General features: G+C 46.2%; 2 protein-coding genes across 3 annotated transcripts; both read right to left on the bottom strand.

Annotated features, from left to right (window-relative positions):
- Positions 1 to 1006: 1006 nt before the first annotated feature.
- On the bottom strand, positions 1007 to 11675 carry abcg1 (ATP binding cassette subfamily G member 1). Of its 2 annotated transcripts, XM_004086595.4 has the most exons (15): positions 10760 to 11675; positions 10024 to 10267; positions 7258 to 7375; positions 7056 to 7188; positions 6487 to 6537; positions 6263 to 6408; positions 4899 to 5022; positions 4625 to 4739; positions 4291 to 4424; positions 4075 to 4176; positions 3143 to 3311; positions 2968 to 3068; positions 2230 to 2388; positions 2039 to 2157; positions 1007 to 1810 (listed from the first exon to the last, which is right to left on the bottom strand). In XM_004086595.4, exons 1-15 carry the CDS (start codon positions 10820 to 10822, stop codon positions 1582 to 1584), a joined length of 2007 nt encoding a protein of 668 aa, XP_004086643.1. In that variant the 5' UTR covers positions 10823 to 11675; the 3' UTR covers positions 1007 to 1581. The 2 variants fall into 2 exon arrangements, with proteins under 2 accessions (XP_004086643.1, XP_011471555.1); XM_011473253.3 differs by having other exon boundaries at positions 4075 to 4424.
- On the bottom strand, positions 11676 to 16046 carry spcs2 (signal peptidase complex subunit 2). Its single transcript, XM_023962019.1, has 5 exons — positions 15923 to 16046; positions 12776 to 12859; positions 12494 to 12654; positions 12252 to 12386; positions 11676 to 12175 (listed from the first exon to the last, which is right to left on the bottom strand). The coding sequence occupies exons 1-5, from the start codon at positions 15962 to 15964 to the stop codon at positions 11989 to 11991; spliced, it is 609 nt and encodes a 202-aa protein (XP_023817787.1). The 5' UTR covers positions 15965 to 16046; the 3' UTR covers positions 11676 to 11988.
- Positions 16047 to 21316: the final 5270 nt, after the last annotated feature.

Below are 21316 nucleotides of genomic sequence, written 5' to 3' on the forward strand. Positions count from 1 at the left end.
TGTTTCTATGAAGGACTTTTCAGTTGTTTTTGATGCCGTTTCCCTCAACCTCACCTATCTTTATAAAGGAACTCCATCTGCTCCCCAACCACAGCTTCACGTGACAGACACTGCTGTCGGAAAACTCTGCTTCTCTGCTTTGACAAATCAAAACAAAACCATCCGAAGACTGTTCCAGCAGGAGCTAAAGACTGAATCCCCGGCCAGAACTTTCTGGACTTCACTTCATGGTCAAATGTGTTGGGAAAAGGTTTGGCTTCTGCCAAACAAATATCTTCTAAACAACAAAGTGAAAGAGGTTTCGTTCAAGATCATTCATAGGTTTTATCCAACAAATCAGTATATGCAAAGGCTAAACAGGGATATTGATAAAAACTGTTCTTTCTGTTCTCAGTCTGAGGAAACGTTGGTGCATTTCTTTTGGACCTGCAAGTCCACTGAAGAAATATGGGACAAAATAACAAATTTGATAAAAACTCAAATTTATCCACATTTTAATTTAACCTGGAAAAACATCTTATTTGGTTACATTAATTATGATAAGACATTTTTATCTCAATTTTATTTAATAAATCTTCTAATTTTATTAACCAAGTATTATTTTCACAAATCTAAATTCAGCAATAAAGCTCCTTATTTTCTTGATTTTCTAGCCCAAGTTAGATGTTAGTTACATTCCATTTCCCCCAGTACAAACAAAAAAGCTATTAAAACGTATCACCTAGCTCAGCTGTATAATTTAGTGTAAGTTTATTTTTTTGCTTGTATATCCCCTGGCGTTTATTTTGAACATTTGATGTACAGTTTATTGTTCCTTGTTCTTTTGCTGTATGTCACTTTTGTTCTGCATCAATAAAAAAAAAAAAAAAAATTTCACTTTATGGCTAAAAACTGGAGGCTCAGAACGCCAACTTCAGCCTCCTCTAACTTTTGAAGTGTGGACACTACAAAATAAAAGTCAGTCGTCATTATACTGGTATTTTCAAAATAAAATAATAAACAAGAATTTCACTGTTTATAACTTTATTAGCAGCATCATCATCATAACATTCATGAGTCGGTCACCATGCTATGCAGAGTGGCTTTCCAGTGAAGACTCTGTTAAATACAGACTTCTTTTATTTTGAAAGTGAAGGTTCTTCCTGTTCTACTGCGGTTCTTTTCTGCATGAAGTAACTTTCCAAAGATGTTTGTTTTGATTCACTTTTCTAGTTTGAGGATGTTTCACATCATATTGAATGGAGGCGGACTTCACGTGGAACAACCCCCCAGTGGTTACCTGGTGAACTGACCTGGCTCCAGGTAGTTTGGGTTTGAAACCAGCTTTAAGAAGGAGGTGCTGCCCCTGGATGGAGCAAGTATTATGGTGGAGGAGGTCTTCATCTTCTGCTGTTATTATTTCAGACGTTTTGACTGAAACAGGTGGATCTGATAGCCAGGCTTTTATTCTGAAAAGCAGGATTACGTTTTCCTGCAGACTTTTAAGTCGTGGCACAGAGACAGCTTCAGGAAACCAGAGACCAGCTCTGGTCCTGATCCACCATCTCATGAAACCGTGTCCACTGGAGCTGCTGGTCCGGTCTACCGCTCAGATCGGAGCCTGTAGCGCAGGACGAAGTAAGCGATGAGCCGCAGAGACAGGAAGAAGATGGCGAGGATGAGGAAGTCCAGGTAGAGTTTGGCGTCCAGCATGTCCAGCTCCTTTAGGATGGCGTCCGACTTCTGGAAGTGACAGGTGTCGTTCTCATCGCAGTGAAGGTCGGCCCGGTCCAACCCGTAGATGGACAGGATGACGCCCTCGAAGCCGTACCTGAAACGCAGCAGCAGGTTGAGCGGTGTGAGCAGCAGCGCCCCCTGCTGACAGAGCGTCAGAGCTTCAGTACCCGTCTGGGACAAGCAGGGCTCCACAGAGAAACCAGAGATCTGGTCCAGATGAGGAGAACCAGACTGCTTCTCTGGGTCTCTGGGCCCAAAACAAGAACTGGAACGTCCAGTCCCAGAGGATCCATCTGTGTTTTCTGTCAAACAGCGCCCCCACCTGACATAGGAGACGTAGGAGATCCACTGCAGGTACCAGGGGATGGTGTCGAAGCTGACGAAGAACCCAGAGAACAACAGAACCGGGATGGCTGTGACCGGACCCACAAACGTGGCCACCTGCAGGAACAAACCCACCTGAGCGAGTCTGAGAGCAAACAGGAGCTGTGTGTGTGTGGGGGGGGCGCAGACCTGCAGGGAGGTGGAGGCGGCTCCGATCAGCAGACCCAGACTCTGCGCCACCAGAGACGTCAGGACCCCCAGAGACAGGAAGAGGAAGAAGCGCGCGGCGTCCGGAGGCTGAGCCGTCATCCAGTACACGATGCTGCAGTACACCAGGGGGAACGCCACCTGCCCCGCCCACAACCACACCCCAGCTGTGAGTCTGTGTGCTGAGCGGAGACTCACACAAACAGGCGTCCGTCAGCGGCTCAGACACGGGGACATCACAGATCGGATCCCCGTCATCCACCCAGACTCCAGTCGTGCTGCATTCACTGCTCCTCCGACATCTGAAATACTTTGTTTCTTTAAATCAGCTGCAGTTTATCCAGAGATTTTCTTACTTTCCATTGAATCAAAATATTAACAGAACTTGGATTTTTTTCAACTTTTTCTTTACAATAAAACATTTATCCCCAAAGGGAAGAATTTCCTGTTTGGTTTAATCCTTTTTTTCAGTCACTTAAAAACACAAACTTGTGTTTTTGTAAAATATGACCTTTTGTTTTGCATTGGCTGACAGAAATGGAACCTTTTAAAAAAATGAAAAATGAAAACAGTCGTGGTTCAAAGACAGAGCCCTGAGGAACACCATAACTAAACACCGAAGAGAAAAACCGCCGTGAACGGTGAACGGGTCATTCTTTAGTTTATGGTTTTGTCACTTTGGGTTTTGGTTCCTTCACTCAGGTGTGTGGAACGCCTCACCTGAAAGGGCATGTCCGCCATTGTCTTGGCCAGGTAGTAAGCCTTCAGACTGTACCAGTAGTTCAGATGTTCCCGCAGAAAGACGCCCATCTCCAGAGGAACTGCCATCACAAACACAGGTGAACATCAGAGCCCCGCCCCCTCGGAGATGCCGGGGGAGAACACGCAGACTTACACGTTAGGACGGTGGGCATGAGAGCGGCGAACATGAGGAACAGCATGGAGAAGAAGAGGAACCCCGAGTTGCTCAGAACCTTCTTGGCCTCGTTTCCGATGCCCAGGTACAGCAGACCAATCAGGACGCCGATCCCGATGTGGGACGAGATCCTCAGGTGAGTCAGGACCTGATCAACCAGTCAAAGCCTCAGCCACATTCCCTGTAGGGCGCCCCCTGGGGGCAACAAGCTACACTGGCCTCATGGTTTGAACTGACAGACGTTCTCTCATCCATCATGAGGACTTTGGTTCACAGAGTCACCTTCTAAAATAAACACGCAATAAACTAAATCCATGAAGTAGAAGGGTTCAAACCACGGACTGCACACGGGCGACTGTTTTCTCTCAAAGTTAGAACCTTTGGAGAAGAATCAGTCCAGATCTGATCAAAGATTTAGGGAGATTCAGCAAACTGACAGGGAGGACACGGACTGACGGGTCAGCGGCCAATCAGGACGCAGAACACACTGCTTAACCAAACACAGAAAGGACAACAAAACCAAAATCTGCTACTCGGCTACCAAAGGTGAACCGCAGCAAAGCGGCGGAACACCGATACCAACAGACACCATGCGAGGGCGAAACGCCATTTCTGAAAAGATCCAAAAAGCCACGTCTTTCTACGTCTGAGCCAAAGATCCAGTTCACATTTGAAAAACGCCACACATGAAGAAGGAAACCAAAAGACGTGGACTAACCAGAAGACTACGACCGACACTGAGTCCCAACTCAGACCAAAGAGCTGACAGGAGGAAACAAAGACATGAACGGACTCAGACCCGTGAACGACAGCCGACACAGAACAAAGATGGAGCTGGTGCAGCGGACAACCTGAGGAGGTGAGGTACCACCGAAGCGGAGGAGAACCTGAGGAGGAGGCAGGCTGCTCACCGAGTCTCTGAGGATGCTGAGGAAGGTCCTCTGGAACAGGATGCTGAACTGGGTCAGGCAGCTGGCAGAGAAGCTGTGGCAGCCGTCAGACGAGGAGCTCTCCTGAAGAACAGCAGCTCTGCTTAGAGAACGTTCAGGGACAGAACCGGACCGCGTGGTTCTGTCCTTGAACCAACAGCCCCGCCGTTCAGACGTTTGGGTCTGTTGGATTTCTACCTCCTCCACGCGCTGCCACAGGAGTTTAGGGTCTCCGTCTGCGTCCGTCTGATGCTCCTCCCATTTGCTGTCCTGAACTGCCTTCACCAGTCTCACCATCTGGTCCCCGTACTCCCCCGACGCCACCTCCATGACTGCAGAGCAGCAGACAAGAGCAGCTTAAACTCAGTAAAGCGCTGCTTCCCGTACTTCTGAACACATTTGTGAGAATGAAGGAAATGTTTACATTTAGACTCCAACCCACTGTAGATATAGACCACATAGACCGTTCTGCTGTTTAGAGGATGGGGGGTCTTTGTGCCCCCCTCCCCGGGACAGTGTTGGTGGAGCTCACCAAAGTCAGCAGGGTTGTGGTAGGTGGGGCAGCTCAGGCCCAGCCCCTGCAGGTACGGAACCAGGCGGGACACCCTCCCCCTGTAGATGCACTGACCCTGACTCAGCACATAGAGCTGCAACACACAGACACACTCTTCATGTTCGGAGGGTTCTGTCGGGCCCGGAACAGCACCAGCCCGGCAAGAACAGAAGCCCAGAACCAGATCAACACGTCACACTCAGCCAGAGAGAGTGGTGGCATGTTTCCATGGAAACGTGTCTGATGAGGTCACCTTATCGAAGAGCTCGAAGAGTTTGGCGCTGGGCTGGTGAATGGTGCAGACGACCGTCCGACCCCCCCGGGCCAGAGCTTTGAGCAGAGACACCACCTGGAAGCAGGACGAGCTGTCCAGACCGCTGTCACGCAGACAGGTACACACGCACACACACAGAGGTAAACACACGCACGCACACAAAAATACACACAGGTACACACGCACACACAGGTACACATGAATACAGATACACACACAGAGGTAAACACATGCACACACAGATACACACAAACAAACACACACAGGTACACATTCACACAGGTACACACAGAGGTACACACGTAGAGGTAAACACACGCACACACACACACACACGGGTACACACAACACACATAAAAGGTACACACACACACACACACACAAAGGTACACACAACACACATAAAAGGTACACACACACAGGTACACAAAAGCATGCATAGGTACACACACACCGGTACACACACACACAGAGGTACACACACGCATGCACAGGTAGACACACCGGTACACACACATACAGAGGTACACGCATGCACAGGTACACACACACCGGTACACACACATACAGAGGTACACGCATGCACAGGTACACACACACCGGTACACACACATACAGAGGTACACGCATGCACAGGTACACACACACAGAGGTACACACACGCATGTACAGGTAGACACACCGGTACACACACATACAGAGGTACACGCATGCACACACACACACACACATCATAAGCTTTTCTTACAGATGATATTTGGATGTGAAAACTTTGACTAACAAAATAAAGTTTTCGTGGATCTGAATGGATCCATCAGAACATCCCTCTGAGGGTTTGGGTTACTTAACCCGTTCCAGTTCTGAGGACCAAACTGGAGAGACCTTTAAAAAAACATTGCATAAAGTAAAGTTCTGAATCCCTGCAGAAACTTGTGGACCCGACCCATTTAGGACTTCAGATGCCAACAGGTTCTAGTTGGTTCTGGACCGATTCCAACATTTGAAAACACTTTGGATCAGTTTTGGATGGAAATGATTTGGTTCCAGAACCTCTGTGGTGCCTGGTGTTCTGCTCTGACCCAGAAGACAGAAACATCTCTGGATAGAATCGTGAGAAAAACTGTGGAGGAGCCGAGGAAGATGAAGAGTCCAAACTGCCTTCATCTCTGCCTGAATGTTCATGAAGATCTGAGTCCACCACACAGTCTTTGAGGCTTCTTATGGAAAATGTTCGTGTTCGAGTTGGAAGTCTTTTATTCTGAAGGGTCTGAATGCAGAGGAACTTCCTGCCTGCTTTGTGAAGCTGTGCAGTAACGTTCCAGAACTTCCTCAGGTCTTCTCACCTTGTAGGTTCATCAAAGAACATGACTGGAGGATTGTTGACCAGCTCCAGGGCGATGGCCAGCCTCTTCCTCTGACCCCCCGACAGGCGGGACGTCCTGGTTTGGGAGCAGTCCAGGAGACCCAGAGCGCGCAGGATCTCCTGGACCTGATGAACACGACCAGAACCATCAGGCTGGATTTCCAGACTGAAAATGAGGAGATGGGTTTGGGGTTTGAAGCTCACCATCTCTCTTCTAGCCTCCACCTTCTCCTGCAGCTTCAGGTTGGCAGAGACCTGCAGACACACAGAGACCCGTATTCAGCACTACTGGGGACCAGTTCTTATTGGGGGGGGATCAAAAGGATTGGTGAGAGAGTGAGGAATGCTGGGACGAAGGGCAGAGTGAGGCATGCTGGGACGAAGGGCAGACAAAAAAAATCTGACAACGGTGGGTTGCATAAGGAATCGAGCATTTGCAGTTGACCACATATTTTTGTATATATTTTATTATTATTATTGTTATTATTATGAGTAGTAGTATTTAATATTTATTTATTTATTATGAATCTCATTTTCGATAATAATTTCAATAATAATTGTAAAGCAGAAGTTAATATTCTTAATTATTTAATATGAATGTCATTTTTATGAAATGTCCCCATTGTGGGATTAATAAAGTCATCATCTAGCTATCTAGATGCTGTGTCCTCATTTCACCACGTTCATAAGAATGTGTGTGTGTGGAGGGGGGCGGAGTTATGGGTTCTAGTGGGCATAGGCGAAGGCCTCGCCTCCTGGGGGTCACAGCGTACCATCATGGCCTCGTGCACGGTCAGGTGGGGCAGCAGCATGTCGTCCTGCATGATGTAGCAGGACACCTTCCTGAAGGAGCGCAGGTCTCGGGGCTGACCGTTGATCAGGATCTGCCCCTTCATGCCCGTCTCCCTGCAGGTCCAGAGAAACCGATGAAGCTCCTCTGTCACCATGAAACTGTCTCAGGCGGATGGGACCCACCTGTACCCAGCCAGGATGTTCATGAGGGTGGACTTCCCGGCCCCCGAGGGCCCCATGATGGCCACCAGGTCCCCACTGGTGAATTTCCCGGAGATCCCGTTGAGCAGAGTTTTGAAACCTAAAACGGCAGAAACAACCGAAGCTGAGGTTCCCCGCCGCTCTGCAGAACCTCTGGTTTCAGTCAGGCTCTGAGGACCTGCGGCAGGAGAGTTCCCAGAGTTCCAGAGCGGGTCAGGCTAAAGTTCTCACAAAGAACCAAACTAAAAACCAACCGCCTGCGGAACACAACTAGAACCTAAAAGAACGTCCTGAGATGTTCTGGGTGATGGTAATACACGCACAAACACGCGCACACACACAAAAGTTCCTGCTAACTGCTATGAAGAGATTTGAGGAGAAGTTGATGACAAATGAGCGAGAGAATGGCGAAGGTGAAAGTAAAGATACAACAAACTCTGGCTAATCAGATTAGAAGATTTAATAGGATGAAGCAGACTTATTCCAGAGTGACCGATGGTAACCGATGGTAACCTGCATGCACCTCATGGAAGCAGATCAACTCCTGAAGGACCACTAAGACTTTTCTGTTTCCTTATTCTGCAGACATTAGTCTGAGCTGTCCAACGTATATTTAGAGGAATGGATGATGGATGATGGACATATGGATGATGGATGGATGGAGCATTAACTATCCTTTCTCTGCCTCTTTTCTCCTGGATCAAGTTTGGTCTTTTGGGCCGATGTGGGTCGGGTCTGCAGAACTCTGCAGTTTAACAGAGAATGTGGTTCTGGAAGAAAGTTCTCCTTCTCTAAACCTCCTGGTTCTCCACAAGAACTGCTTTGGTTTCCTCTGTTCAGAACCTCCTTCTCTGGAGGAGAAGTGGGTTCTTCTGACACCATGAAGACCCGACTGACCTCTGTGCAGTAGGTGGTGGTCTGCTGTGTTCTGGGTTGTTGGTTCCACTTAGGTCTGTCTTTAGAACATTATCTAGTTTGAAATCAGGTTTTTACAATAAAATGAACTGGATCGTCTACGAGAAGTTCTGCCCTGGAACCGCCAGCAGGGGGCAGAGTTCTGCCCCGGAACCGCCAGCAGGGGGCAGAGTTCTGCCCTGGAACCGCCAGCAGGGGGCAGAGTTCTGCCCCGGAACCGCCAGCAGGGGGCAGAGTTCTGCCCTGGAACCGCCAGCAGGGGGCAGAGTTCTGCCCTGGAACCGCCAGCAGGGGCAGAGTTCTGCCCCGGAACCGCCAGCAGGGGGCAGAGTTCTGCCCTGGAACCGCCAGCAGGGGGCAGAGTTCTGCCCTGGAACCGCCAGCAGGGGGCAGAGTTCTGCCCTGGAACCGCCAGCAGGGGGCAGAGTTCTGCCCTGGAACCGCCAGCAGGGGGCAGAGTTCTGCCCTGGAACCGCCAGCAGGGGGCAGAGTTCTGCTTGTTTACTGTGGGACTCGGTAAATTCCCAAAAACAAATACAGAAACATCAGCCCAGCTTCACCTTCATTAACAACAAAGTTAGACCTAAAATCCAGAAGATGAATCATTTGACATGAAGCCGTAACAGTTTATGATATTCTGAGAGATATTCCCAGAGATTAGTCATTTGTTGTACCGCCCCCTCCCCTGTATTTGTACCACTATATGTATATGTATATGTGTGCATACTGATAAGGGTTCTACTTCCTTTGCTTCCTTTTAAACTGCGTTTTTTTCTTTCTACTTGTTTCCGTCATGTTTAGTGATTTTTTTCTAAGTGTTCCGGTGTGGTTTTGTGTTCTTTAAAGAAAGACTGGTGTTCCTGAGAACCGGAGGCGTTTCTGCAGCGTTCTTTCTTTGTGCATAAAGGCGGGAACCTGACTCCGGGTTTTCAGGTTCTGTTCGTCATCGTAGACTTTGAGAGAACAGATCAGGATCTGTTGTTCTCATCGGAGTCCAAACCTGTTTAGTGAATCAGATGAATGAACTGGTTTCCTCTTTGAAATATGAAGCTGTAATTAAGTTCCTGAACCTTCAGTCCACCTGATGTTCACCGTCCATCTGGCCACGCCCACTTCCAACATTTTCCTGCCTTTTTTCAGAAACTCCATAAATACTGAATTCATCTAAAACCTCTCATCATCCGAGTGTTGTTCTTTCTGAACAAGTCATCAAGACCAACATAAGTGGGCGGAGCCTGTCAGCAGAACAGCAGCCACCCATCCTGCAGACCTGGATCTGAACCGCGGTTCTCATGGACGTCTCCTAATCTGACCTGCTGCTATTTCCAGCAGAACACGCTGACTCAGATTAACAGATTAGCGTCTGATAATCCAGCAGAACCCAAACACCAGCCTTCCCTGGATCCCCGTCCCTGCTGCTCCCACGTTGGTCTGGATCCTTCTCCAGACCGTCGCAGAGGTTCTGCTGAGGTCCGAGTGAGGATGAAACGGGCCTGGATCCTCCTGACTGTATGTGTTCCCCATCCTGGAGCGTCTTCAGCGCCTCAGCCTTCACCACAGAACCTTCCAGCCTCGGCTCTGATAAGAACCTTCAGAACAATCCGTCCTTCTTCTCTGAACTCCCCATTTTCCCAGGATTCCCGTCAGAGCGGGACGCTGCCGCTACAACCTCCTACATCTGCAGAGAAGTTCTAGCGGGGAGCTTCCAGAACCCGACCCTCCTCTCTGAACCAGAGTCTGGATCTCCTCTGGACCTGATCGCACTCTGAAGCCACTTCCTCGTGACCCGGTGCTCTCACCCACGGAGGGGGACGGCTCCCGGGGAGAGCGTACCTTTCTTCCTCCACCAGGGCCCCTCCCTGATGGAGTACGACACATCTCGGAACTCGATGTTGACCGCTGGTCTCCGTGGTAACGAGGAGAACCTCTGGGCCTCGGTCAGGCTGTTGTCCGCCCTCTTCAGGTGTCCCGTCAGCGGCGGCGTCTGCGTGGTTCCGGTCGGCCACCTCACCACCTCGTCCAGGCAGACGCCCACCGTCCGCGGGTCCAGCATCAGGTCCGGGGGCCCGTTGGTGTTCTGAGGGACAGATTCAAGAAGATGGGGGTTACAGCGGGTCGCTCCTCCTTCTGGAGACAAAAAGAGGAGCAGCGGTTCTGAAGAACCATGAAGAACCCAAACGACCACAAGGCGGTCTGTCGCCGTGACACCTCCCCACAGCGTGGGAGAAGAAACTCCCCACACAGAACCAACTGAACACAGTCTGAGTCCTGAGATCCAGACCGGACCAGCGCTCTACGTGATCCGAACAGAATCGGGCAGAATCCCTGCAGCTGTGAAGCCTGGAGTCTGCAAACCAGAACCAGTCCAGAAGAACTTTGACCTCAGCATCAGCGGAACATCTGTGCTCAAGGGCTGTGCGTCAGCGGACGGTTTCACACCTGCAGCTCTCGGGTGTGACGTTCTGAACGACTGCAGGGAACCGAAGCAGCTCATCACCATGAACAGGTTTCTGCCGGATCAGAACCTCTCTGCCGCTGCCACAGGCTGACCGCTAACGGCGGAACTCACCATGAGGATGGCGTTGGTCTCGCTGGGGTTGAGCACGGACCAGGCCGCCATCAGACAGGCCATGGCAGCTCGCCGTCTCCTCCTCACGCCGTGTGACTGCAGACTCACGGCTGCAGCCACTGAGCCCAGGCTCCGCCCAGCACTGATCCCTGTGTGGGACTTAGCCCCGCCTCCTGCCGCTGCTCAGCTGGTTTGTGATCCCGCCCCTTAAGTTTTGTCTGGATGAAGTTCAAACAGGTTAAAGACGCTGCAGCTGCTCTGCTCAAGATCCAGACACGGAGCCCAAGAACCACCACTGGGGGGGGTCCGAAGGTAAAACGCTGCAGAACAGCAAGAACACGGATCCGAACTCTGGAGCAGCCCTGGTTCTGAACATCCATAACATTTTGAACGCTTCCTCCAAATGTCTTCATGTCACCTTTGACCTCTTTGAATGAGTGGATTGATAGAACCATTAAGAACATTTAACTGCCATGTTGTGGTTCTCCTGCCTCCAGAATTCTTTTTTTGGAAGCAAAAGCAGCAGACAGTCTTTTTTCATTTCAAGTCCTTTACTTTTTATCTTTCAAGCCATAAAAAATGTTTTTTCTTTAACCGACATCAGCTTTGAAGTGGAAATATGAGTAAACAAACTGTTCATTTTTAACTTTAATTTAGAAATATCTAACATCCCCGATACGTTTCAGTTCGAAAGACTTTCAAAGTAAAAGCCTAAACGTTGGTGTCAGGGCAGCGGCTGGCGCCGCCTGCTGGCAGAACATGTGAACTGCAGCGGCTCACACGTGAAGCGCCGCTCTGCTGGAAACTCCCACTTTATTTCAAAATAAAGTCCACTTCCTGTCTATGGAGGGGGGGGGGGGTCCAACAGAAATCTTAACACAAAAACTGGTTTTTAAGATACTTTTTCTATTTAAACTTGCTTTATTAAATGCCTTAACCGGACAGATCTGATGACCACACCCACTTCCTCTATAGCTCCTCCCACCTGTGAAACGATGACCCCACAGGGAGGTCAACCCAAAGCGTCAGCTTCAGCCTGAAAGTCCCTGAAAGTTCTTCTGGAGGAAGAACATCTGGAGGTCTTCATCATGACGGTTCTTTGGTTTCAGTTCATCTGCAGCTTCAGGTTCTGGATAGACGGATCCGATGTTTCTGGAGGTCAAACTGAAGCCAAGGAACCATGGAGGCGAAGGAGGCCGCAGTGAGCCGGCCTCCGCGCGCTGCTGCTCTCATTTGGTCTTCTTGTCGGAGGCCAGCGCGTCGTGCAGCCTGGAAACGCTCTTCTCGAACTGATCCATCACCAGAGTCCCGTTCTGGTCGAAGAACGCCGACACCGACTTGGTGAAGTCGGCCTCGCGCGAGCGTCTCGTCTTCCCGTCGGTGAAGGACACCCTCAGGCTGTACTGATCGTCAAACCTGCAGGAAGACACGAGCACGTCAGCCATGTTGGACTCCTCCGTGTAAACGGTTCCCAGCAGAACCGGGTTCTGACCGTTTGAGGGAGGAGGCCAGCTGCCAGACGTGGTCAGGGTCCATGCCGGCAGGATCTCTCTGCAAGGCCACCAGGAAGATGTTCTTCTCCTTGTAGGAGGTGTAGAGGGTCAGGACGCCCATCATGATGAAGTACGTAAGGAGGCGGAGTTAAGGGCGGAGCCTCAGGCTTCACAAATGAAAACTTTTCATTCCTTTGGATCAAAGATCAGGCCCGTGAAGCGGCGGCGCTCTGAAGGATATAAGACCACGCAGCATGCCAGCACCGGTCTGGACTCGGGGAACGGGTGGAGGTAGTCCCAGACCAGCGCCAGCATGGCAAACAGACAGGAGACGGTGCAGATGAGCAGACGGCCGTCCACCAGCTGGAAGTTCTCCACGTAACCGTACTTCTCCAGCAGCACCTGAAGGGGGCGCAGCAGAGGCAGATAGTTATTCTCCCGGAGTGGGAGGAGCTTCAGACAAACAAGGTCCGATCAACCTGATCGACGATCAACGTCTTGCTTCAGCAACAACACATCAGACCTTCTTAGCTGCATCGTCCAGAGAGTTCTTTACGGCGGCGCCGTCCCATTTGTCGATCTTCACCGGCTTCTCATCGATCCTCCACTGAAACACAAACAGTTTCTGTTATTTCAGCTTTTATTGTGAAAGTCAGCAGGAAAACCCAAATTCATTCACCCTCAGAGTTTCCAGATAAACACTCCGACACGACTGCAGTAAACGTTAGGATCAAAGATTACTCAGTGACCCAGAAGATCCGTGATCCCCTTCACGTGTGACCCCAGCTGCTGCTCACGCCAGCCCTACATGATCCCAACCGTACAAGATCCCAGCCGTACAAGATCCCAACGCTACATGACCCCAGAATGATCACACATCTGCCTGTCTTCCAGCTGCTCCCTTTAGAGGGGGGGGGGACTCATCCTCCTCCATCCATTAACCTCCTCTTTGGTCTTCCTCCTCTTTTCTGGTAGCATCCTTTCATCATCATCATCATCATCATCATCATCATCATCATCACTGTTCCTCCTCTCAAACGTCTCCACCTGCTTCCCTCTTTGGATCTCCAGAACATCCATGATCTGTTCCTCTGATGGATCCAGTGATCCATCCTGATCCTGATCCCTCAGCATCCACAGCAGAAAAACGTCTCTAGTTCAGGGGTTGACATAGCCCAGAAATTTGCACTGGCCCACAGGGCCAGTAGTTTTTGAAACTTACTGGCCCTGCCTGAAAGTTACTGGCCCGAAACCGCGCATAGCGGGACCCGCCGCTCCGCAGGTGCTTGCAACTTTAGGGGGGTCCGGGGGCATGCCCCCCCAGAAACTTTTAATATGGTGCATTCTGGTGACATCACTTATTTCTACACTTTTCAATGACTGAAAATAGACCATATCAAACTTAAATCTGCTCTAGTCTGTTTCAGATGTTTTGAAGAGAGCACTGCAGTGTAGTAGGAAACACTAGTTCAGAAGATTTCATGCTGCTTCTAACGGCAAATATCGCAATAAATCATAAACCTTAAATGTGTTAAAACAATCTAATGGCAGCTTGAACCATTTAACGAATCAAATAAATCCCTTAATGCATTTGACCAATCGGATGGACGCCTTCACATTGTTGACCAATCAGATGGAGCCCTATTATGTTAGATGTTTGTAACCTATGTCAACGTGGGTCATTTGGAGTATAATTTTTAAACTGGGAATGGTTATTTGGTTATTTTGCTGTTTGTTTATATACCGCAAATTATATCGTTATCGCAATTTTAATCTCTGATATCGCATATCGCGAGTTTTCCTCATATTGTGCAGGTCTAACTGAGATCATTCAGCTAACTAGAAATACTTACTGCTTACAGTGTTGTAAAGAAAAACAAAATTAAGTAGTTTAACATTCTACTGCATTTGAGTCTGAGATTCAGGTATTTGGAGTTGCCTTTGATTCTTTGACATTCAGCTTAAAGCTTAGTGGATACAGTTTCATCTTCAATGCATTCATTAAATATCTTGCTGTCCATACTACTAATTATACCCACTACTCCATCCAACATATTCCTATCTATTCCTGCCATGTCTTCCACATCTCTGACATGCTTCAGTCTCTCTTCAGTGACGGTGTCGGATTTATAATCAAATGTAATAATAACCCACTGGCTTGTGCCTTCGTTGTTGCTGTTTAACATTGTTTTGTATTGAATTGTTACATTCAATAAAGTTTGAAAAAAAAAAGTAGTGAGCGCGTGCCGCGTGGTGCTCGGCAGTGAAAGCCGCGCGCGTGCAGGCGGGAGAGAAGGAGAAGTGATGAAAGGTTTCCCATAGAAACCCTTGAAGTCTGAACACAGGACTAGCAGAAAAACTAAATTATGAAGACGAGGTAAATCTACACGTTTTCGCAAAATTAACTTTATTGAAAAAGGTGAAGAATATATAAACCGTTAGATATTTTAGTGGCCCGAGCGGACAAGTGAAAAGTAAAGTCTTGTGGTCCGCACTGCTCGAAAAACAGGACCGGGCCAGCGGACAAATGGCTATGTCGAGCCCTGTAGTTTCATTCAAAACAGGACAAATCCTTCATTTTCTGCTGGAGTTTCACCAAAGTTCATTCAAGCGTCTCACGGATATTTTGAATTATAATCTTAATAAAACGCCAGACTCATTTCTGACACCCAAGTACTCTGGAAATGCAGAGGTCATAGTTCAGGCATAAACAAGCTGCTTTCTGTTCGTTCTGCTTCACCTGATGCACAGGTGATGATGAAGCCTCACGCTCAGGTTTTTGTTTTGTTTTTCTCCAAAGGAACTTTATTAACAAATATTGCACAAACATTGACACTATGTTCAAATGACAACATTTTCCCGTTTGCCAGGAGAATGCACCAAAATGTCAGCAAAGCTATAATAATAGCAATATAAAACTACAATAATAAAGGTTGAGGATCCTGTTAAAGTCTCTAAAGTGACCACGTTTAGTTAGTGCAGATTCAACACTGTTTACATACAAAATCATTTCTTTGTGAAAAACATAAAATGTTCATATAATTACACATGTGAATGAAATATTTAGCCATAATTATTAGTTAACTAAATACATTTTCTCTGCATTAAATCTCCCTTGAATAAAATATTAGAAACAATGTTAGTAGTCATTTAAATGAGTCATAGATGGGATGTTACACGAGTCACTTTGTGGGTCTGTGCTCCTGATCGTGGTGCGTTCACGGCCCGCGGGACTGCGTGGCGCATAGGTGCATACTTTACGGTTTGGGATGAATAATGAAAACATCTGCGCGGCGCGTGCCTGAATCTGACCCGGGTCAGAATCTACCCCGCGCGGACAGATCCAGCCCACGCCCCCCTCCTTCAGTTCACGTAGATAAAAGGAGATATTCACAGAACAGGGGTTGGTGATGAGAACCACCGGAAACAGGCAGGCCTGACACGCGCACACGCACGGCTTCATCATCTCTGTACCGTTCCGAGACCCCCCCCCCCCTCCAATGGTGATGAGCTGAACTCCAGAGCCGTTAGCATTAGCCGCCAGCGGAGCCGCAAGAACCTTCACATTTAATCAAGAACCGGGAAAACCGGAAGACCGGAGTCCGACCAACGCGGCAACGTGAAACTTTCGTGTTTAAAAGGAGGAGAAACGGTCAACTTTAAACCTTACCTTTTCCAGAAGCCCGCTCTTTCCGTTACGTGCAGCAGCCATCTTGTTTTTTTGCTAGTATAGAACCGGAAGTTGTGATCTGGAGGAATATGATTGGCTAAAACCGAGAAACGCCTCTACGTCATCGCGCTGTCACGTTTCCTGCGACAAGGCAGGCCAAAATAGCTTTAGAATCCATCTGCAACATTCCTTTAAAATAATATGTAACATATTTAGGCATTATTATTTCCCAAAATAATTTAGGAAGATGCTCATTAAATTTCACTCCCCTCATTGATAAAGCCAAGAAACGTTTTAACCAATGGCTGCAGAGAGACCTGAGTCTGAGAGGAAGGATTGACTCTCCAAAGCAGAAGGGATTTTGTTTTGTAAGTTGCAATTGTTCAATAAAAAAAAAAAAAAAAAAAAAAAAAAAAAAGAAGGGATTTCTAGACTTACTTATCCGCTCTTTCTCTGCACCTGGACAATCAGACTCTTAAATCTATTGATCAAATGCTACTAAACTTCATCTGGAAAAACCGTATTCATTATTTTTAAAAATCTGTATTAATGAACTCCTATGAAAAAGGAGGCCTAAATTTTCTTGATTTTATTACTTTAAATAATACTTTTAAAATAAACTGGATTAAGTCATATTTAAAAAATCCACTCTCCATTTGGAATATTTTCCCTCATCACATGTTTGCTAACGTAGGTTTTCTCCATTTTCTTCTGCTTTGTCATTATAATATCGACAAAATTCCAGTGAAACTCTCTGCTTTTCACAGACAAACTCTTCTTTCATGGGCACTTATCTATAAACACAATTTTTCCCCTCATAAGTTTTTTATTTGGAATAACGTATCCTTTACAAGAACAAATCTTTATTTTACAATAATTGGTTTGACAATAATATCCTACTGGTGGCTCAGCTCTTTAACCACAATGGTCAATTACTTAGATATGAAGAATTTAACCTTAAATACAACCTTGCTGTTCCTCCTAAAGAGTATGCCATTGTTTTTGATGCTGTCACTAATGAAATCTGTGAACTCTTTAAAAATACTGTACTTGATGCAAATATTCCCTTCATGTCTCTAAGTGACACCACTATTGGAAAATCTTGTTTCAACTGTGCCCGAAAAAATAACAAGATCATACGTGTTTCAGCAAAATGTCATTTCTGTTCCTCTGCTGTTTTTTTTTTGGAGAAAAATATTCCTGACTTGCCCTGGAAAAATGTTTGGACCCTGTATCAGAAATTATTAATTATCAACAAGATGAGAGACGTCTCCTACAAACTCCTACATAGAATCTATCCCATAATAATCAATACATGATCAGATATAAGAAGACTATTGACCCCAACTGTACCTTTTGTAAAGAACACCCAGAAACAATCAGTCACCTATATTGGAATTGTAATATTACTAAAAACCTTTGGAAAGATTGTGCACGTTTTATAAATTATAAATTAGATTCACAATATCAGATGAAATTTGAACATATCATATTTGGCCTACACGAAAAAATATAAGATCAAATGTAAAATTGGCAATCAATCTAATTATAATATTTGGTAAATTTCATATTCATAAATCAAAGTTTTCTTCATCACAACTTTTTTCCCCTTTAATAATTAAAGAATTAGAATCTTATTTACATACTATTTCTAATAGTTTAAACAAAAAGGCCATACATGTTTATGAAAACTGTCTGTCTCTGAATATTTTTAATGCACAGCATCTGTAATCTTTTTGTAATACATGTACCATCCCCTGACATTATTGTTGTTATGACTATTGTTCCTGTCATCTGATGAAGACCAGGGCTTGGCCAACGAGTTGAATCTGTTCTTCAACAGGTTTGACTCCAGCCCTCCCCCCTCCACTTCACACATCTCCAGCCCAGCAGCTAAACCAACCCCCACCCCCAATCACTCTCATCACTGCACACCACCCCCATCCACAGCCGTACCATCTCTGCCCCCCACCTCCACCCCCCCTTTGCCTCACTTCTGATCCAGTGAGGAGAGAACTGAGGCGACTTAAGACCAGGAAAGCTGCAGGTCCAGACGGCATCGGACCTGGACTGCTCAGGGACTGTGCTGACCAGCTCTGTGAGGAGGTCACTTACATCTTCAACCTGAGCCTGAGTCTGGAGACGGTCCCAGTCCTGTGGAAGACCTCCTGTGTGGTTCCAGTTCCTAAGATGGCACACGCTAAGGAGCTGAACCACTACAGACCAGTAGCCCTGACCTCCCACCTGATGAAGACCATGGAGAGGCTCATCCTCAGCCACCTTCGCTCAGTGGTCAGCACAGCAACGGACCCGCTGCAGTTTGCCTACAGGCCGAACATCGGGGTGGATGACGCTGTCATCTACCTGCTGCACCGGGCGTTGACTCATCTGGAGGACGCTGGAACCGCTGTGAGGGTCATGTTCTCTGACTTCTCCAGCGCCTTCAACACCATCCGGCCAGCGCTGCTGAGAGAGAAGCTGGAAGGGGCTGGAGTGGACGGACGACTGACTGCATGGACGACCAACTACCTCACCAACAGACCACAGTATGTGAGGCTACACAACTGTGTGTTGGAGGTGGTGGTGGTCTCCAGCACTGGTGCTCCTCAGGGGATGGTGCTGTCACCGTTCCTCTTCACCCTTTATACCTCAGACTTTACATACAACACTGGCAGTTGTCACCTCCAGAAGTTCTCTGACGACTCGGCCATTGTCGGCTGTGTGTCGGGGGGGGGACGAGCTGGAGTACAGGTCAGTCATCAAGGACTTTGTGGACTGGTGTGAGCGTAATCACCTGTGCTTGAACACCAGTAAAACGAAGGAGATGGTGATTGATTTCCGGAGGAGAACACCACAATTCACACCGGTGAGCATCCAGGGCTCGGACATTGAGGTAGTGGACAGTTTTAAGTACCTGGGTGTTCACCTCAACAAGAAACTGGACTGGACTCAAAACACCGATACCCTGTATAAGAAGGGCCAAAGTGGCCTCCACCTTCTGAGGAGACTGAGGTCCTTTGGAGTGTGCAGGCCTCTCTTAAGGACATTTTATGACTCTGTGGTAGCCTCTGTTATCCACTACGCCGTGGCCTGTTGGGGAGCAGGCAGCACAGACCGGGACAGGAAGAGACTTAACAAGCTGGTCAGGAGGGCCAGTTCTGTCCTGGGGTGTCCACTGGACTCTGTGGAGGAAGTGGGTGAAAGGAGGATGTTGGCCAAGTTAACATCCATCATGGACAACACCTCTCACCCACTACATCAGACAGTGGAGGCGCTGAACAGCTCTTTCAGTGGCAGACGTTACACCCCCCATGCAGGAAGGAACGGTTCCGCAAGTCATTCATCCCAACAGCTGTGAGACTGTACAATGCAGTTTAAATATGATGTACAAACCGGTAATCATACATCCATAGCCCATCTGTACATTCTGTGTCTTTACTTTATTTATTTAATTTTATTATTAGGCATAACATGTGTTATGTTGTAATAGTGTACATAATTTATTACTTACTTACTTTTTTCTATTTTTGCACATTTTTTGTATTTGAATACTTGCACATTTGGGAACACCCCTCACTTTTGCACATAGCTGTCACTTTTCTTTTCTCTTCTCTTTGGAACTGCTGTGACAATTGAATTTCCCCAATGTGGGATCAATAAAGAATATCTATCTATCTATCTATCTATCTATCTATCTATCTATCTATCTATCTATCTATCTATCTATCTATCTATCTATCTATCTATCTATCTATCTATCTATCTATCTATCTATCTATCTATCATACATATTTGTTCTATTTGTGTTGAATAATAAAGTTTATAAAAAAAAAAAAAAAAAACAAGGCAGGCCAAAAAGAAAACAATTGATTTCTGTATTCAGAACTGTGTTGAATTCTTATAGTGTATTGTTAGAAAAGTTGCATTTTTGTATTATATTTTACGAGAAAGAAAGTCATAGATTTACGAGGAAAAAACACCAAAGTTATGCGTTTATCTGAGTCTAGCTTAAAGATGAAAGATGTGGAGCCTTTTGTGAAGCTTTATTTCCGGATAGGTTTAAAAAAACAAAGAGATTCTGAACCTTTTGGCGACTCAAAATCAGATTATTATCAGCATAGCCGGTGTGGGTACCGGATGTTCTCGGGGTCCTTCAGGGTCCTTCGATCAATGATGACGTCACACTATTTGATTGGCTGTAAGTTGCCACGACCAATGAGTTAACGTCGATAAGTTTTTTTAAAAACTTTATTGACAATTGCGGTATCATACATTAACAATGACATTAACGTTAACAACGAACAATAACGATGTAATTAATATTGCCTGGAAGATCAGTCACCATTGCCAAATATAACACATTGACATAGAAAATAAACAAAAGAGGGGAAAAAAAAGAAACAATGAACATAACACACAAATAAAAAAAACATAAGCAAAATAAAATAAAGGAACATAGAAAAAATCTAAATAGTCTAATACTAGTTAAGTTAGGGGTACTCGTGAAGTTTGTATTTCTGAACAAAACTAAGCAATTTCAAGACATTCTTCTTTTTCATATAATGAAGTGATTGAAAGCAAAAACAGAGCTCTTTATTAAATGTTATAAAAAGTGGTTTGGTCTTCAAAACTTGACCTCACCAAGATGGCGGTGCTCTCCTCCCATGAGGAACCACGTGATGTCTCCTCTAGTGATATAACTCATTTGAAGGACCCCGAGAACATCCGGCAACCCGAGAACATCCGGTAACCACACCGGCTTTCCGGGGTTCAGTGTCAGTGCAGCATTTGAACACATTTTTTGCATACTACCAGTTCATTGTTTGGGTTTCAACTGCCAAAATCAGAGAACTGAGTCCATGAAGGAGGTAGGTGTATCATTTCACAGGTAAGTATTATAATTTTTTTCTTTTAATGCTGCAGGGGCTTCATTAATAGAACACATGTTGACATTCATGATGGTGCAGGGCTGTTATCAATATGCTGCATGATGTATGTATAATTTGCTTTTGACATAAATGTACATTTTATTTTGCTAAACTTGTATACAGCATACTAGGCTATTATAGTAATATAGATTTATACATTTCTGACTCAGTGACTGAACTTTTCCTGCAGGTTTCCAAAGGATTCAGACTTCAGGAAAAAGTGGATCTTAGCAATAAAAGAGCTAACCCAGATGGATCACTGTGGTACCAACTAGTAATACAGTCTGGATATGTTCAGAACATGATCAACAAACTGATCACTCACATGAATCAGTATAAATCTATTGTTTTTCTGTGTTGTTGTTGTTGTTTTTTAGGGTAAATCTATTGTTCACTTTTGGACTTCTTTTGAATATTTTACTATTATTACTATTATTATTATTATTATTATTATTATTATTATTAT

This window comes from Oryzias latipes, chromosome 13 (genome assembly GCF_002234675.1).
Source record: "Oryzias latipes chromosome 13, ASM223467v1".
Taxonomy (NCBI): Eukaryota; Metazoa; Chordata; class Actinopteri; order Beloniformes; family Adrianichthyidae; genus Oryzias; species Oryzias latipes.

Bases quoted from the DNA above. Each gene is read 5' to 3' on its own strand.
- spcs2 (XM_023962019.1), bottom strand. From the start codon at position 15,964: ATGGCTGCTGCACGTAACGGAAAGAGCGGGCTTCTGGAAAAG. The intron at 12,655-12,775 runs GTCTGATGTGTT...CGCCCCCTTCAG, and splicing joins TGGACGATGCAGCTAAGAAG to GTGCTGCTGGAGAAGTACGG. The intron at 12,176-12,251 runs GTCAGAACCCGG...GTCTTCCTGCAG, and splicing joins CTGGCCTCCTCCCTCAAACG to GTTTGACGATCAGTACAGCC.
- abcg1 (XM_011473253.3), bottom strand. From the start codon at position 10,822: ATGGCCTGTCTGATGGCGGCCTGGTCCGTGCTCAACCCCAGCGAGACC. The intron at 4,425-4,624 runs GTGAGCTCCACC...GCTGCTCTGCAG, and splicing joins CCACAACCCTGCTGACTTTG to TCATGGAGGTGGCGTCGGGG. The intron at 3,312-4,074 runs GTGAGCAGCCTG...CTGGTTGATCAG, and splicing joins TCAGCATCCTCAGAGACTCG to GTCCTGACTCACCTGAGGAT.